The sequence below is a fragment of the Aquarana catesbeiana genome, linkage group LG12 (assembly GCF_042186555.1).
Source record: "Aquarana catesbeiana isolate 2022-GZ linkage group LG12, ASM4218655v1, whole genome shotgun sequence".
Lineage (NCBI taxonomy): Eukaryota > Metazoa > Chordata > Amphibia > Anura > Ranidae > Aquarana > Aquarana catesbeiana.
Genome location: NC_133335.1, coordinates 221,812,069 through 221,826,700, shown reverse-complemented (window position 1 = coordinate 221,826,700; position 14,632 = coordinate 221,812,069). Strand labels below are relative to the sequence as shown.

General features: G+C 42.2%; 1 protein-coding gene across 2 annotated transcripts; it reads left to right on the top strand.

The window, feature by feature from the left end:
• Nucleotides 1-3,377: 3,377 nt before the first annotated feature.
• LOC141113562 (uncharacterized) lies at nucleotides 3,378-14,193 on the top strand. 2 transcript variants are annotated; one of them, XM_073606744.1, is made up of 6 exons: nucleotides 3,378-3,514; nucleotides 5,198-5,285; nucleotides 6,258-6,286; nucleotides 7,145-7,292; nucleotides 10,530-10,700; nucleotides 12,089-14,193. In XM_073606744.1, exons 2-6 carry the CDS (start codon nucleotides 5,220-5,222, stop codon nucleotides 12,803-12,805), a joined length of 1,131 nt encoding a protein of 376 aa, XP_073462845.1. In that variant the 5' UTR covers nucleotides 3,378-3,514; nucleotides 5,198-5,219; the 3' UTR covers nucleotides 12,806-14,193. The 2 variants fall into 2 exon arrangements, with proteins under 2 accessions (XP_073462845.1, XP_073462844.1); XM_073606743.1 differs by having other exon boundaries at nucleotides 3,383-3,579.
• Nucleotides 14,194-14,632: the final 439 nt, after the last annotated feature.

The following is a 14,632-nucleotide window of genomic DNA, read 5'->3' as shown; positions in this document are numbered from 1 at the left end:
GGTGTGCCTGGCTGTGCAGGGTGGGGGATCCCATTTCACTTGTGGCTCCTTAGGTGGTGCGCTACTTAAAAAAAAAATAGTATTATTTTCCCAAAAAATACCATCTGACCTAAAAAATATAGCAACATCCACCAATTTATTCTCTAGGGCAGTGATGGCGAACCTATGGTATACGCACCACAGCTGGCACACAACAGCCCTACCTGTGGGCACATGAGCAGTCTGGTGATCGCAAGGTAGAGGGAGTTCCATGGAGAGCCCAGGTTCGTGGCGGCAGGAGCGCAGCAGCAAACAGCGGCATGGTGGAGGTGCGGGAATCTTTCTGTACATAGCGAGTGAGTGGGCGGCCCCGCGGCCTCCACAGGGAAGGTTAACAGACAGGCCTGAGAGCCTGGGAGGGAGCAGCGGGCGCAATTTCTCCGGCGCCCTCCAAAGCCTGGACTCCTCAAACCCCCTCCCCACTAAAACAGCAACAGCGAGGCCCAGAGAACAGGCTGACTGGGGCCCAGAAGATGAGGACGGGCAGGAGGTGCAGACTGCGAGGAAGCCGCTAGAAGGAACAGAGCAGAGAACACACGAAGACTGGCATGGAAAGGGGGGGAACAGACCTACCTGCAGACAGAGATTTGGACAAGGGTAGGCAGCGCAGGGACTGCAGACAGAGCTAGGGGTCCCTCTCCCTCTCTCCCCTGGCCCATTTCTCCCTCTGACCCCCCCCTTATCTGTCCCATGTTCCCTCTCGCACCCCCTCTTTCACACACCCCTCTGTCACACTCACACCCCCTCCCTCTCTGTCACTCACACTGCCCCTGGAGGATGGGGATAACTGGGTACTCAGAACGAGGTGCACAGATGAGAGGGTGCTGCACCTGCCGGGGTGAGCAGGGACTCCTAGGGGGGGCATTACTGTAGTGCATAGTAGGGGATCTCCCACCCAAGGATCAGACATATGGTGGGGTTAGCAGAGTTCTTGCCACCCCCCCTCCCCCGAATGCAGTCACATGATCTCTGACGTGCCACCCTGTACTCCTGTTGCAGTTTGGGCACTCGGGCTCAAAAAAGTTTGCCATCACTGCTCTAGGGCCTCTGCTTTAAAAATGTTATGTTGGGGGCTTTAAAAAATTTGCTTTTACAATATTTTTATTGGAAAATAGTTTTCAGACAGTCAAATCGAGAACATGCAACAGGTACATAAATTGACAATAGCAATGAGCCAAACCCTCTACGTAACAGTCAGGTAAATCTCATGCAAAAAGAATACAAAATGGTTGTTCCAGAGACAAAGTCCCAATGAAATGGTTTGCTCCATAGCAAGGATAATTCAAGCAAAAAAACACAGGTTACATGTAAACAAAAAGTGCCAAAAAAAAAAAAAAAAAAGGCCTGGTCTGGAAGTGGCTATTTTGGTGAAATTATGTGCAACGCTCAAAACATTGAAATACAAATGTATACAAACTAATGTACACTGTGCAATGACCACAAAAAAACAAATAATAATGAATGAAAACGAGATGTGAAAGATCAATGAGATGTGAAATGGTGCAACCACCCAAATATGGGACCTCCACGTCTGGGTTCCAGATTAAGTTGTAAGGAAATCCAAATGGTCAAGAGAAGTCACCAAGAAGTGGTCTTCAGAAGCAAACTTGTCAGACCAAATCCTCTCAAGTGTTCAAAATAGCATGATGACCAACAAAGAAAAAAAATACTCCACAAAGAAAATTGGAAACACATTTAGAAAGTTTATCAAGCGCTTAAAATTTAAGTTTGTGGGTAACGCCGGACGAGCCCTGCCGATGTCATTGTGTTACTCACAAACTTCAATTTTAAGCGCTTGATCCACTTTTCTAAATGGGTTTCCAATTTTCTTTTAATAAATTTTACATTTATACGGATTCATACTATGTGGAGTATTTTTTCTTTTGAACTCTTGAGAGGATTTGGTCTGACAAGTTGGCTGCTTCTGAAGACCGCTTCTTGGTGACATGACTTGACCAATTGGATAGCCTTACAACTTGATCTGGAACCCAGACGTGAAGGTCCCATATTTTGGTGGTTGCACCGTAAGCCTTGTTGACTCACCAAGCACATGCCCATTCGAGTCCTCTCACTACGGTAGGCCTCCTCACTAACCTGTGGTGGCTCTATTGTCCGTGTCCTCACCTCAACTTTGATGTCACGTAGAATCCCACTCCTAGTCACACAATTAGTTTTCACCGTCTATTCAAAGACTGCTATGTTTATGTTTTTAAAACAACTTTTGTATGATGGCACATGGACTTTAGTTTGGGTGTGAATTTCACATCTCATTTCCATTATTAGTTTTTGTGGTCATTGCACAGTGTACATTAGTTTTGTAAACATATGTATTTCAATGGCTTTGAGCGCTGCACATAATTTCACTTTATACTTATTCCTTGATTTACACTTGTCTAATGCCGCATACACACGGTCGGACTTTACGGCAGACTTTGCCCGGCGGACTTTTCGACATACTTTACGTCGGACTTTCTGAATGAACGGACTTGCCTACACACAATCCACCAAAGTCCGTCAAATTCGTACGTGTTATGACGTACGACCGGACTAAAACAAGGAAGTTCATAGCCAGTAACCAATAGCTGCCCTAGTGTGGCTTTTTGTCCGTCGAACTAGCATACAGACGAGCGGACTTTTCGACCGGACTCGATTTCGACAGATTCATTTAAAACATGTTTCAAATCTAAGTCCGTCCAACTTTTGAGAAAACAAAGTCCGCTGGAGCCCACGCACAATCGAATTGTCCGACCAAATCCCGTCCGCCGGGCAAAGTCTGCCGTAAAGTCCGCTCGTGTGTACGCGGCATTAGTGTTGTGCTGGCTGCTACTAGATATATTTCAGCGCGATACACACCAATTTTTTTCTATTTTGGTGAAATGCACTGTAGTCGAACGGGGAAGGTGCGTTTATGGTGGTTTTCGGTGCTTTATAAAGGGTGTAATGGGCTACTGAGGGTTACAGAAGCTCCTTTGGCATTGTAGACCTGCCACCAATTGATAACAAAGTTAACAAAAAAATAATTAGGCTATTGACCACAGCATACATAGATATACAATGTAATATTGATATATAATCACACACACATTGGTTGGACTTGATGCAGTTGTGTCTATGTTCAACCTCACCTACTATGGAACTTGGGGGATTTCCCTGAGACCTGAAATTTTTTTTTAAGGGTTCCTCCACAGATAAAAGGTAGAGAAAGGCAGGTATATACACACGCACATATTACTGTTATGAAATTTGCCCAGACAACAGTCAGGGATATTGAACTTGAACTGTACGCTGTGACGTGAGGATGGAATGTGAATCACATTCTGCTTGCCCTTCCTGTTTCAAAGCTGTCCCCTCCTTTTTACAGTTCAGTTTCCATTTCCTAGTATTAGTAAGACTGGAGAGTTTATCTGGTCTGAAGACGGGTAGAACCGTGCAGAAAAAAGATCAAGACCATTGATTCAGGACTGTCTACCTGAAGGTAGGGTTCTCCTATTTATCATCGCTGGCTTCTGAACAACACGAGCAAAGAAGTCTTCCTCTTTAGTAAGTAGGGGGACATTTTAACTACTAATGAATTTGGCTTTCTGCTTCTGACAGAGAAAGTCGTAGGTTTTAAAGAATGATTTTCTTCCTGATTGTACTTACCAGCCATTTTGTCTTTTGCATGCTCAGAAAAGTTACTATACTCTATTATTATTGTCGTTATAGCTTTTTTTTTTTTTAACCACTTTAAGATCAGTCCTATTCTGACATTTCTTGTCTACATTTTTTTTGCTAGAAAATTAACTTAGAACCCCCAAACGTATACATATATATTTTTAGCAGAGGAACTAGAGAAGAAAATGGTGGTCGCTGCAATTTTTTTTATGTCACACGGTATTTGTGCAGCGGTTTTTCAAATGCAGCAAAAAAAAACACAGTTTAATGAATTTTAACGCAAAAACAAACCACTATAACCCAAATATGCGATGAGATGTTATGCTGAGTAAATAGATACCCAACGTGTCATGCTTTATAATTGCGCACACTTGTATTATGGCTACAAAACTACAATACTCTCCATAGGCGACGCTTAAAAATTGTTTTTTTTTAAAGTTAACAGTTTAATGAGGTCTAGAATTATTGCTTTTCACTATAATGTTTACATGTGTGGTGCAAGCACGTTTTACATATGTGCGCTTAACTTTTGTATGCGTTCGTCTCTGCTTGTGAGCACGGGGCATTAAAAAAAATATATATATATATATTTTTGAATGAAAATTTTTTTTTTTTTTTTTTTTTTTTTTTTACACATTTTACTTTATTTTTAATTTTTTTTTAACACCTTTATTGCAGTCACAAGAAATGTGAAACAACCCTTATAATAGCAATAAAGCATGACAGGTCCTCTTTATGGGGACATCTGGGGTATTGAAGACCCCAGATATTTCTTCTACCCTTGAAAAGTAGTAGATCAAAAAAATAAAAAATAAATTGATCCCATGCAGAAAATAAATAAATAAATGTCTGTTTACATTTAGAATGCTTCTAAACCATAGAGATGTTTGAGGAGTTTCCATTCCCTGATCACCTCTATTGTCATTGGCTGCAACTAGGGTTGCCGCCTGTCTGGGATTCACCCGGATAGTTCGGGTTTGGAATCATGTGTCCGGGTTTCAGGTGGACTGAAACCCGGACACATTATTCAGACTGGACTGTGGCTCCACAAGTAACCAAGATAGCCACACACAAATCTGCTGCCGTCCAGGAGCTGCGGATGGCTGTCTGGGGGCAGGTTCGGCATCACTGGGATGCAGGGTGATGATGTCAGCAATAGCAATTTGGCCACAGCCACTGTTTTGGTATGCTGTGCGCACCACATTACTAGTCTCCTTGGTGCACCCAAAGGTGTCCCAGGCTGCTAAAGTTTTCGGGTTTGGCTTGAAGAAAAGGTGGCAACCCTAGCCGCAACAGCTGGATCCGATGCTGGGCTCATTGATCGTGAGCTGGCACAGCAGGAGCCAATCACAGCGGGAGCTGGGCACGTCTCCCAGCCTGAGCTCCCCTGTACGGTGGACTGCAAAAGCCTGTTACCAATCATGTTCAGGTTCTTACACTGCTTGCATTTAGTCCCTAAAGATCATATACAAGAAATAATTTATTTTTTTTTGTTTGAAATCAGGAATACTTACCAGAAAATTGCAATGGACCAAAATAACAGAGAACCCGAACCCATGGAGACAAATGATTCCATCTCTTCACAGGACCAGGTAGGTAAAAGTACTTTGCACATAATGTCCAGAAATCTAGCCATTTCCAGAAAACAATACACGCTTTCAGCCCAGGTTTGAACTTCTGAAAATGTTATTTGCCTGGCTGTCTCTGGCTTCAATACCTTCTGACCTACTCATCTGAAGTGGGTGTGCAGATCAGGAATTCTCACCTTACGTTCTCCCTATACTGGTCACTTCCATGGAGAGTAGACATGTGCACTGCCGCAAAAAAATTCTCTTCCCTGTTTATCAGATCCTTCGTTGTGATCGGCATTTGTTATTTTGAGAATTCGAAACTTTGGATGCATTTGAATTCGTTACGTTCCATCAGTATAGATGTGGTATTCGTCGTTTCAATCATTCGTAATATCACATGCATTCGTATTTGTTACGTTCGTTTAAATGCGGTATTCGTTATTTTGGATAAACTCATATTCGTTATGTTGACTAACAGCCAAATTTTGAAAGGAAATTCCAAAACCTATAATTTTAATTGTTTATAACTATTTTATAGTTTTTATTATAGTTTTTATTATCATTACGAATTATAAATAATAAACCTATAATAAATGGGTAATTATATTAGAAAATACAAAAAAATAAATTATCCGAATGTTTTTTGTTCCGTTTTTTCAGAATTTGGTTCTGATCTTGGTTCTTATTTTCGAAAACTTTCAGATTTTCTTTTTTGATTTTCAAATTTTCCATTCTTTCAGAAAACTAGTTTTCGAAAAAATTTGTCAGATAGTCTTCTGTTCATTCGGGTGCTTCCGAATGAACGAATATTTGACGAAAAAAAAAAAACAGAACGAAACAAATTGCACATGGCTAATGGAGAGTTAAGCCCAAAGACAGCGAAGCAATTAGTAATTTCAAAAGTTACCATGCCAGCCCCCATCCAACACATTGAGTTTGTCTGTTACCATCATACCAGCTATTCATAAGTATTTTGTTTTTTCTTTCCCATAGGAAAACATGGAAGAGGCGAGGGGACGGAGGTAATTTTTTTTTTTATTAGTTTGCCGTATTTGTTAGCGTTTCAAAGCTCAGCTTTGTTTCCACATCTTCTAACTCTACTTAATTTTTAATTACATTCAATTACAATATGACAGTACAATTGTACTGTATATACATCAGTGTCGGATGGTGCTCCATTTTGGGGGGGGGGGGCGGGAAACAAACCCCCCCCCTCTAGGCCTGCCCTTGCTCCATCCAGGTTGTGGGGGGCTTCCCCCAGCTTCGTCTCCCGGCCAATCCGGTCTTAAGACCTCCTTCCTGTGCTGATTGGCCGGGAAGAGAAGCAGGAAGACACAAGTGGGTGGGCTTGGGGCGCAGTGCTCTTTGCCCCGAGCCCAACCTTTTTGAAACCAATTACAGCCTCAGGCTCTAATCAGGTGTTTAAAAAAAAAAAAACCTTGTAGAAATCTATGCGTCCGGCACACCGCATTGTGATTGGGGGGGTGGCGCCTCTGCGCCCTTTATGGACCGCTGTTATATACACACACACACACACACACACACAATTTCTCCCCCCATTAATGGTCATGCAGTGAAATGACAAAAAAATATAATATTATTATATATTTTTAATATAATATTATTATATATATTTTTAATATAATATTATTATATATATATTTTTAATATAATATTATATATATATTTTTAATATAATATTATATATATATATATATATATATATATATATATATATATATATATATATATATATATATATATATATATATATATATATATATTTATTTTTTTTTAATAATATATTTTTAATATAATATTATATAATTATATAAATTATATGTTGGTAATCCTAGCGCCTTTTCATTCCTTTTTTGTAGGCAAAATAAAAAGACCAAAAAAAGTAAGGATAAAGTCTTCTTGAAACAAACTATCAGAGCTAGTGGAGCAACTTTCCTAGAAGTCTTCCAAAATCTCCTGATTGAAACACATGCTACGGGGGAGGACGTCTTTCTGTATATGCAAAGGGTAAGTGTATTGCTATTGTGGGGAGGTTAATTTTCCCACCACAGGAATGTGTGGTAAGCACAAATACAAGTGACACTGAATTCTGGTAAGAAACAAAAAAAGGGGGGAACATTCTATGCAAGTTTGTATTCTTAAAATAACTATTTACTGCCCCCCCACCCCACCCCCCCAGCGGCATCTTTGTATGTCTGGCACCTGTGCAGAAGGGCAGCAGAGCCCCTAGCATATCTGTGCAAGCGCGGGTGAATTACTGCACATGCGCAGACACAGTACTTATTAGGACTCTAATACCCGAGCGCCGTCGCGTATGCGAGGGGCTTGGCTGCACGTGTACATATGCTAAGGGGCTCTACCCAGATGCCAAAACCAGTACCTGGTCTTCCCATCCCTGCTCAGTCCCGCCGCCCAGCTCAGTCCTTCCATGGTTCCACCTAGCAGCTGGGTTTGCCCACCTGTGCACGCGGCCTCCAGTTCTCGCACTGCAGGTCGGTGACGGGCCGCGAGAAGGGCCCCAGCCAGGTACATCACGTCCTTCAGCTGCCTTTCCACCCTGAACCTGAACTCCTACATCTCATGCTTGCAGCCACTATATGGTCCCCTTCTCCTCCAGTACACTCTTGCAGACCGGCCACACCGATACCTTCCATGTGGGGGGCGATGACAGGCGGTGATCGGGGCTTTGGGCTGACTTCAGCTGCAGTGAGCGGCGATTACCATTGTTCAGTGAATGACCTTGTCTGGCTCTGGGATCTCAGCTCACTTCTGCTGTGTGAAGATGCACTGGGGTGTGTGGCGGCTCCAGAGGGGACATCCACTGGGGATGAGAAAGTGACAGGAGAGAAATGATGGAGCCAACACCAGCCTGGGGCATTATGAGAGGCTCCTCTGGGCCAATTTCTGCACCCTTCTAAATGGTGCTCCCCCCCACGCTACGCCACTGGCTGTGCCCGAACGCTAGTTGGCAGTGCACCCTAGACAGCTTCCTAGTTCGCCTAGTGGTAACGCTGGCCCTGATGGTAGCCAGCTTCTAACTTCAGCTTGTTCAATTAAGCTTTGACAATAAAACCTAGAAGCTGATTGGCTACCATGCGCAGCTGCACCAGATTTTGCAATTCCCAGTTTTAGTAAATCAACCCTTAAGGAAGGATTTTGTTAATAGATTACAGGACCATTCAGTAGTAGATGTTTATGGATTGTTTTGAAAGAAGAGGGATATTGTTTAGTATCACTTTAATGACATGTTAATAAATACTGAGTGACAAAATTGTTAGCAATATCTGCCAGAAATTCAGCCTTAAATAAATTTTGTCAAGCAACAATATAGTTTTCACTACCATCTGGGGCTCTGTTTGAGAGATTCTAGAGAATGTGGTGTGGTGGTAAGGCGAAGCTAGAAAACATGCAGTGCCAATGAAGTTGGCTAGGCGCTGGAAAAAGAAAGGGAAGGGAAACAGGAGAGACCTTATAGAGCATTAAATCACTTAAGTGGTATGGAATTTCTCCCCCTAAAAAACACACACACACACTGGTTCCACAATGGGAAGAACACAAAGAAGGAAAAAGATAATCTACAGCTGTTAAGGCTGTGGTCACTCAAAGGAATGGAAGAACATGCAACCTTCTGAGTGCATGGGTGGAGAAAACCCATCTCCACCCAGGGAAGAGGTGGTCGTTCCCCTCCTGGGTCCTTTCTGGGATTCTCAGGTGGGTTCAAGGCGTTTGTAAGCAGGTGCTTACAGGTTAGTTATGTGGAGTTAGTTTCTTCGGGCTGCCCAGAGTAGAAGGGGGTCAAGTTAAGCTTTGCACTTTCTCGGGCATTTCTGAGCTCTGTCCTCCACCCTGTGCTGTACATAGGGGGAAGGCTCTGCTTGGGCACGCTCTGCCATGGCCTGCATGAAAAAGGAACCGTGAGACCAAGCCTAAAGATGTAACCACCAGCAACTTCTGGAATGTTCTTTAGGAAAGTCTGCCTAAACCAAGATTCTACCACATCATGGCAACCCAACCCATGGCAACGAGACCCCATGTACTTCGCTGCAGAGCTGCTGTTAGAAATCACGGGGCTCCATGAAGCCTACCTGACAGGGCCCCCCTTTCTGGTTGAAAGCGACTGACTAAGGACAATTGATTTATCAGTCCCTTTCTCTACAGCCTCAAGCTGCACAGATGAATGGATAAGAGGCACTCTAAAGCTTCCTGCTCATTCACAAACTGAAGAATCGTTAACACCATTTACTATGCTTCAGTGATGGGCACAGGATCATTCATTCATGAAAGAAAGAGGGCAAGTAAATGACACATTTACTGGCCTCTTCCCTGCCCTCACCCTGAAACATCCCCCTGTGTGCCCCAAGCAGCTGCCAGCCGGAGAAGAGGGAAGCTGGCAGTGATGCAGGAGAAAGGGGCACATGGTGAGGCCAGATAGCAGATGGAAGGGGCGCGTGTGTTATAACCAATCTGCCTGCAGTGCAGCCAAAGGAAGGGAGAGGAGGAGAAGATGGCAGCACTGCAGGGAGGAGCAGAAGAGGGTCGGTGTCTGCAATAAGACAGTACATCCGGCCCTCCTGCTGAGCAGGTGCCCGGGCCCCCTTTTTGAACTGATGGGGCCCAGTACAGGATGGCTGGCTGTACTGCCTCATCATGGTACATGGTACCGAACAGTTGAGCTGCATGGTACAAAACAGTTGAAGGATTTTATAAAAGTGCACACATGAGGTTTGCACTTTGGTGGGACCCCTTTGTGACTTGGAGTGAGGTGGCAGAGTAAGCCTGGAATGGTGGCACAGAACAAGCTCAGCAGTTTTCCCCTCTAAATACTACATTCTGGAAGACTAGGTGTGCAGCGATATGGGACTGAATGCTTCACCGTAAGAATCCGCAAATCATTACAAAGCTGCACATGGTGTACGGCTCGCTACCCATCCATGGGCCTTTCACTTTTGGAAAAATGTTGTCAGGACAGGAAATGAGGGGAAAATCTCTAAAGGAGCCTAGACTAGAAGTAAGCACAACATTCCCCATCAAAACTTTCCCTATTCTGTCCAAGCTAGGAAAAAAAGGCTTTGGCTGGACATTCAATTTAAGGCTTCATGCAGGTGTCTGCAAGGTGGCCGTACAGAACCTGCAAAGTCACCCCCCCCCCCTCACATTTCGAGGAGCTTTTAGTTATACAGTTTTATCTGTACTTCAATGTTCAATTTTTGCACCCAGCTGATTTTATATTTTGGTTCCCTCTAGGTGTATCATTCCATCTTCTTTTTTGGACATATAAATGACCCACAAGTCAAACCCGAGGAATTTGTTCCTGCCAGGGAATGGAAATACATAGAAAAAGTGTTTGAAAAGCCTTTAGCAGAATACAAAACACACGTGCCATCTCAGACGCCATACTCCATCCTCTTGGAATATGTAAGTATCCTGTTTTCCCCCCAACCCATGTTAATCAGACTATTTTTCCTAAAAAACACAAACTATAATTATTATATAACGCAGCAACGATTTAAAAGATTTGTGTGACAAGAAATGTATTTGATGTGAGGAACTTGTGCTAGGGAACTATGCATTTTACCACTCCCCAGGGGAGGTCTTGGAAACCCGTGGAGTGGCATAGACTGGCGCAAGGAGCTGCAAAAATCAATCATAAACACCTCCCTAATAAAAGCGAACTACAAAGTACTAATGCGATGAATGCAAGCAAGAATTCATTGATGGGCGCTGGTGAGGCTGCATTTGATGGGCGCTGGTGAGGCTGAATTTGGTGGGCGCTGGTGAGGCTGAATTTGGTGGGCGCTGGTGAGGCTGAATTTGATGGGCGCTGGTGAGGCTGCATTTGATGGGCGCTGGTGAGGCTGCATTTGATGGGCGCTGGTGAGGCTGCATTTGATGGGCGCTGGTGAGGCTGCATTTGGTGGGCGCTGGTGAGGCTGCATTTGATGGGCGCTGGTGAGGCTGCATTTGATGGGCGCTGGTGAGGCTGAATTTGGTGGGCACTGGTGAGGCTGCATTTGGTGGTCGCTGGTGAGGCTGCATTTGATGGGCGCTGGTGAGGCTGCATTTGATGGGCGCTGGTGAGGCTGCATTTGATAGGCGCTGGTGAGGCTGAATTTGGTGGGCGCTGGTGAGGCTGCATTTGGTGGGAGCTGGTGAGTCTGCATTTGGTGGGAGCTTCATTAAAAATGTGGGGTATACATTGGCAGGGCAAAGGGGGTAGAGCCAAGGGGGGGGGGGTGGCAAAATGAGGTTTCGCCTAGGGTGTCCTTGCACCAGCCCTGAATGCGATGGTACTTAGTCCCTGCTAGAATTAGAGGGGGGGGGTTTGTTTCCCTTTGATAAAAACAGGCTGCCACGCCCTTAAACTAAAATGCCGACTGCCATAGACTCACTGTAAACAGGCATCTACCACTCAGCCAACCACCCTCATAGCACATCCTGAAGGTCATTTATTAACATAGACAGACAATGCTCTATTCAATTTGAAAGATTTGGGGCAGTTGGCTTACCTGTCCACTCTAAGCCATGGCACAAATAATTCTTTATGCACCCTCTTTCAATGAGGAATACCTCACACTATGGCAATCCACCCACTGGGACCCTCATACTCATCATAAGTAAGGCTAATAGATTGGTTACTCATATCTGTGAAAGGGGTTTTGATAGAACATAGTCTGCATTTCTTCAACTGGTATGAGATGCACTGACCAGCAAACTCTGGAAAAACTGTAGTTGAGCTTTAACCATCTGAACTGGATACAATAATCAATCTGCATTACTTTTTTGTTTTTTCATCTAATTCTCAGATTACCAAGATTTATCATGGAGAGAGAGAATCCGTCTTGAAAGAACTGGAGAAGAGGAACCAGGAGTTTCTGGTTAAGTTTTACGACGATGAAAAAAACCAACTTAGACCCGAACATTTTGCACTGTCCGCTGCTGTCATTTGTCACAGCTGTGTTAATGATCCCGACTGTGTCAATACCTACGGTTCATCCATAGCCTACAAAGGCAAAGTGCCTAGAAGGATAATGATTGCCATATCTACCCTGCTTGTGTGGGACAAAGTCATCTCCTACGAAGTGAGATGTGGAGAAAGTGGTCATGGCATTCAGTTCCCCAACGACGTGTGCTGTTATTCCTACAAGTTTGATACCACTACTCTAACATACGAGCCGACTTCACCCTGTACTAAATGTAAAAAAATGTATCTTGTTAACTTTGTTCCCAAGTTTGAGAAAACCTGCAAACAAGAAGACTGGAGATATGGCAACTGTGCGGAAACAGAGTCTCTAAGTAATCTGTTACATTATAACGAGAACATAAGAAGAACGGTACATACTTATGATGATAACGAAGAGATTGTGAGTAGAGAGACCATAATAAATAGATTCACCAATGAACACAGGGATAAATTGCAGAAAGAGGTTAAAAACCTCCTCGAATCTTCCAAATTCAAGGTAATCCAGAATGTTCTGGTATTGTTCACGCCTGCTGAACTATCCTTCTACCAGCAAAATTAAAGCCATCCTTTCATGCTTAGGCTGACATTATAAATTGAATGTATTAAGCCAACAGATTATTCATATGACCGGTTCATCTTTTATCCATTTTTGACATTCAGCTGCTAAAAAAGTAAAAACAAGATGGGTGGACACAGGGATGTATTCTACAAAGCAATACCTGTTGATTCTGTCATGTTCATAAAAAAAGAACCTTGCATGTTATAGTGACTTGACCCTGTTGGGGGAGCATCAAGACCCACCCAACGCGTAATACGTTTCATTCTATTGGCAGCCAGTATAACGATCGCAAGATCTTGGAAAACCCTGGTGCTATCCTTTGACCTCAAAGCACAATATGCCCTGGATTATGTTTGTTAAACAATGAATGACTATGCCGCTCTGCAGGACAGGCTTCCGATTCAAAAAAAAAAACTGGGACCCCCTGGATCGCCTGATGGGGACGGCTTCATTAGATCTGAGGCTAGCTTCATAGTGCCTTGGGAGAGGCTCGTGGCACCCCCCCCCATCCCTCCCCCCTCCCTTTCTTCACCCCTCTTCTCTTACTACCCCTTCGGATAGTTTGGAGAGTTGGGTTGGGTTGCTGGTTGGCCGCCATCGGTCACACTCCCAGTTTGAGGGCTGTGTATACAAAACACAAAGACCAGCTACCGTGATTGGCTCATGGCTGTGACAACCCCTCGTCTATGATGGGGGCGTCATGCAGCCCCTCGGTCATGCAGCTCCGGTTTGGAGGAGGTCGTCTCTGCTCTTAAGAATCCTGGTCATAGCCAAAAAATAGCATATTTCCGGTTCCTTAGCGACCACTGGTATATATTACTAGTGTCATTAGGTACCGATACTTTCTATTTTGTATTGTACAGTTTTTTATATTTATTCGGCTTAAAAAAAAATTGTTAGAAAAGAAGCTGATTGGCTACCATGCAGAGGTGCACTCTCCAATTTTTTATAAAGCAACCCCACATGGTGCATCCATTGTGTTAACAGTCAACACCAATAAGGCGCTGGTAGCTAAATGGTTGACTATTGAAAGTGCTGATATGGACCTTATTGTAATGGCATTTCTTACACTGTGTATACAAGAATTGTATAGAAATCTGTAAATATTTTGTATGGAATTAACTATTTATAGCACAATTATACTTTAATTTGTTCTCAAGGTGCAATATTCTTAACCACTTAACCTCTGGAAGGTTAATGGACCTTCATGACCAGGCCATTTTTTTGCCATTTGTCACTGCGCTACTTTAACTGGCAATCTCGCAGTCATGCAAAAAAAAAAAAAAAAAAATTATTGTACACTAATGAAATTTATATATATATATATATATATATATTTTTTTTTACACACAAAGAGAGCTTTCTTTTTGTGGTATTTGATTACCACGGGGGTTTATTTTTTTATTATATAAACAAAAAAACCAACATTTTTGAAAAAAAAAAAAATTCTACTTTGTTATAAAACATATCCATTAAAAAAAAAATTTAAAAAATGTATTATATATATATATATATATATATATATATATATTTAATATATATATATATATATATATATATATATATATATATATATATATATATATATATATATATATATATATATATATTTATATATATATTTAATATATATTATATATTTATTTTATATATATATATATATATATATATATATATATATATATATATATATATATATATATATATATATATTATATATTATATATATATAATTCAATTCAACATTTTTGAAAAAAAAAATTCTACTTTGTTATAAAACATATCCATTAAAAAAAAAATTAAAAAATGTATTATATATTTAATATA